Here is a 1,788-nt window from a genome sequence, read left to right as displayed (position 1 = left end):
TCAGAAATCCAAAATCTTTCCTTTCTTATAAGAAAATCTCAATCAGAAATCAACTACGCAATCAAACAACACAATCATTAATTCAGCATCTAAGTTCATTCTCAAATGTAGCACGCCAGGACAAACACAGGCAACACAGACAAGGAAAGCACAAGTAGGTAGCAGTTACAGCAAATAGTTCAAGTAGCAGTTAAGAACAGTTTAGCAATTAGGCAAACCAAAACAAGTTCAAACCCAAGCAAAGCATACAAATACATATGATGCATGCCTGTCCTATGGCTGATGAGGCTCATCTGCCAGTTATCCAGCCAACCCGACAAGTCTGAATTGTCCTTAGACTGTCCCCCGACGTGCATCCCCAAGAGTCTATGCATAGCTTTTTCTCAAATAATCAATATTACTCAATGGAGGTATCATTCCCGGGAATTTATATAGTGCCCGATCACACTTACGTCGTAGGGTCAACAGAGTATCGAGTTTTCAACCTGGTACACGTGGTGGCAAGCCACGACACTTAATCCAGGGAACCTCGTATCTCAGATATTTCAAATTCAGAAGCCATATAAATAATTCATTCATCATTCATCAATATCTAAGCCATTCTCAATATCATCATCATTCGTCAATCCATATCCCATTTCCAAATTCATTCAAAAATCATATTTCAAATCAATCCTCATCATCCTTCTTTCCGTTAATCAACAATCTCAATTCAAAACATAATTCTTTCTTTTCTAAATAAATCAATCTTAAAACATATAATGTTCAAAAACTAAATCTTTTTTAAATAATTACTTCGGCAAAACTTTCAATTTTATAAAATTTCGGCAGCATCTCCTCTAAAACTCGGACACTGCCACCCTTTTCGGGTCCCACCCAAACATTTCTCAAACCTTTTTTCAACCATTTCCAAATTCCAAACATTTTCCAGAGTTGAACCAGCTCCAATATCAAATTATTCTCAAATCATACCAATTTCAATAATAAAACTCTTTTTAAAATCAAACCAGCTCAAGTATTAAATCATTTATAAAATCAGACCGACTCAAAATCAAACCGCTTTAACTCCAAACCAAGAAAAATCACTTTTCATAATAATTAAGTAAATAACTTTTCAAACCCATTTTTTATCAACAACCGTACTTCACTCAAGCAATCAAGCAGCCAATAATTCAGTCTAACAAACCATCACATTCACAAGACAAATATAATCACAAAAGTATATCTTTCTGCGTCAATATCTATTTATAACAACTCTGTAATATAAAATAGAATTTAAGAAAAATCCCTACCTCGTTCGCGATTCAACTACGCGACAAACTGCATTTCTATTCTTATCCCACAGCAACAGCATCAATACCGACCGTCCCCGCAGTAGCCACAGCCTCTAAACATAGCCTTAGCTCAATCCTAAAACGTTAATGTCGCATAAAACTTAATAATCTATAACAGAAAAGTAACTAAAAGAGTTTGGAACAAGGAACGACTTATTGGGCTTACGAATAATCGAGAAAACGGAGCAACGGTAGCTCCGGTGATGACGTAGCACCTTGATGCTGTATGCAACAGCCATAAAACTCAGCTATCAAGACCCGTAACTCGATCCTATGACACCAAGACCTCAGATCCTCAAACAACTTAAAACAGAAATGCTAATTTAAAGGTTTCGGAATGCATCGCTTACCCAAACAAGGACGAACGGCTGAACTGAAATAACGGTAACTCCGATGGTGGTTCCGGTGATCACCCACGCCACACCCGGTGACCAGAACGGCGGCAACAATGGTG

General features: G+C 37.4%; 1 protein-coding gene across 2 annotated transcripts in view; it reads right to left on the bottom strand.

Moving 5' to 3' along the window:
- LOC110270948 overlaps positions 940 to 1,788 on the bottom strand; it is a 1,655-nt gene continuing 806 nt past the window's right edge. The window contains exons 3-4 of one of the 2 annotated variants that reach the window (XM_021120889.1): positions 1,685 to 1,788; positions 940 to 1,556 (exon numbers count right to left, since the gene is read on the bottom strand). In XM_021120889.1, the coding sequence (XP_020976548.1) occupies positions 1,444 to 1,556; positions 1,685 to 1,788 (217 nt within the window). In that variant the 3' untranslated portion in view covers positions 940 to 1,443. Of the gene's footprint in view, positions 1,606 to 1,684 lie in introns of both variants that reach the window. The other variant, XM_021120890.1, reaches the window with a different exon arrangement.

Source organism: Arachis ipaensis, chromosome B04 (assembly GCF_000816755.2).
Source record: "Arachis ipaensis cultivar K30076 chromosome B04, Araip1.1, whole genome shotgun sequence".
In the NCBI taxonomy this organism is placed as follows: domain Eukaryota; kingdom Viridiplantae; phylum Streptophyta; class Magnoliopsida; order Fabales; family Fabaceae; genus Arachis; species Arachis ipaensis.
The sequence above is the reverse complement of the archived record's forward strand: the minus strand, read 5'-3'. Positions and strand labels throughout refer to the sequence as shown.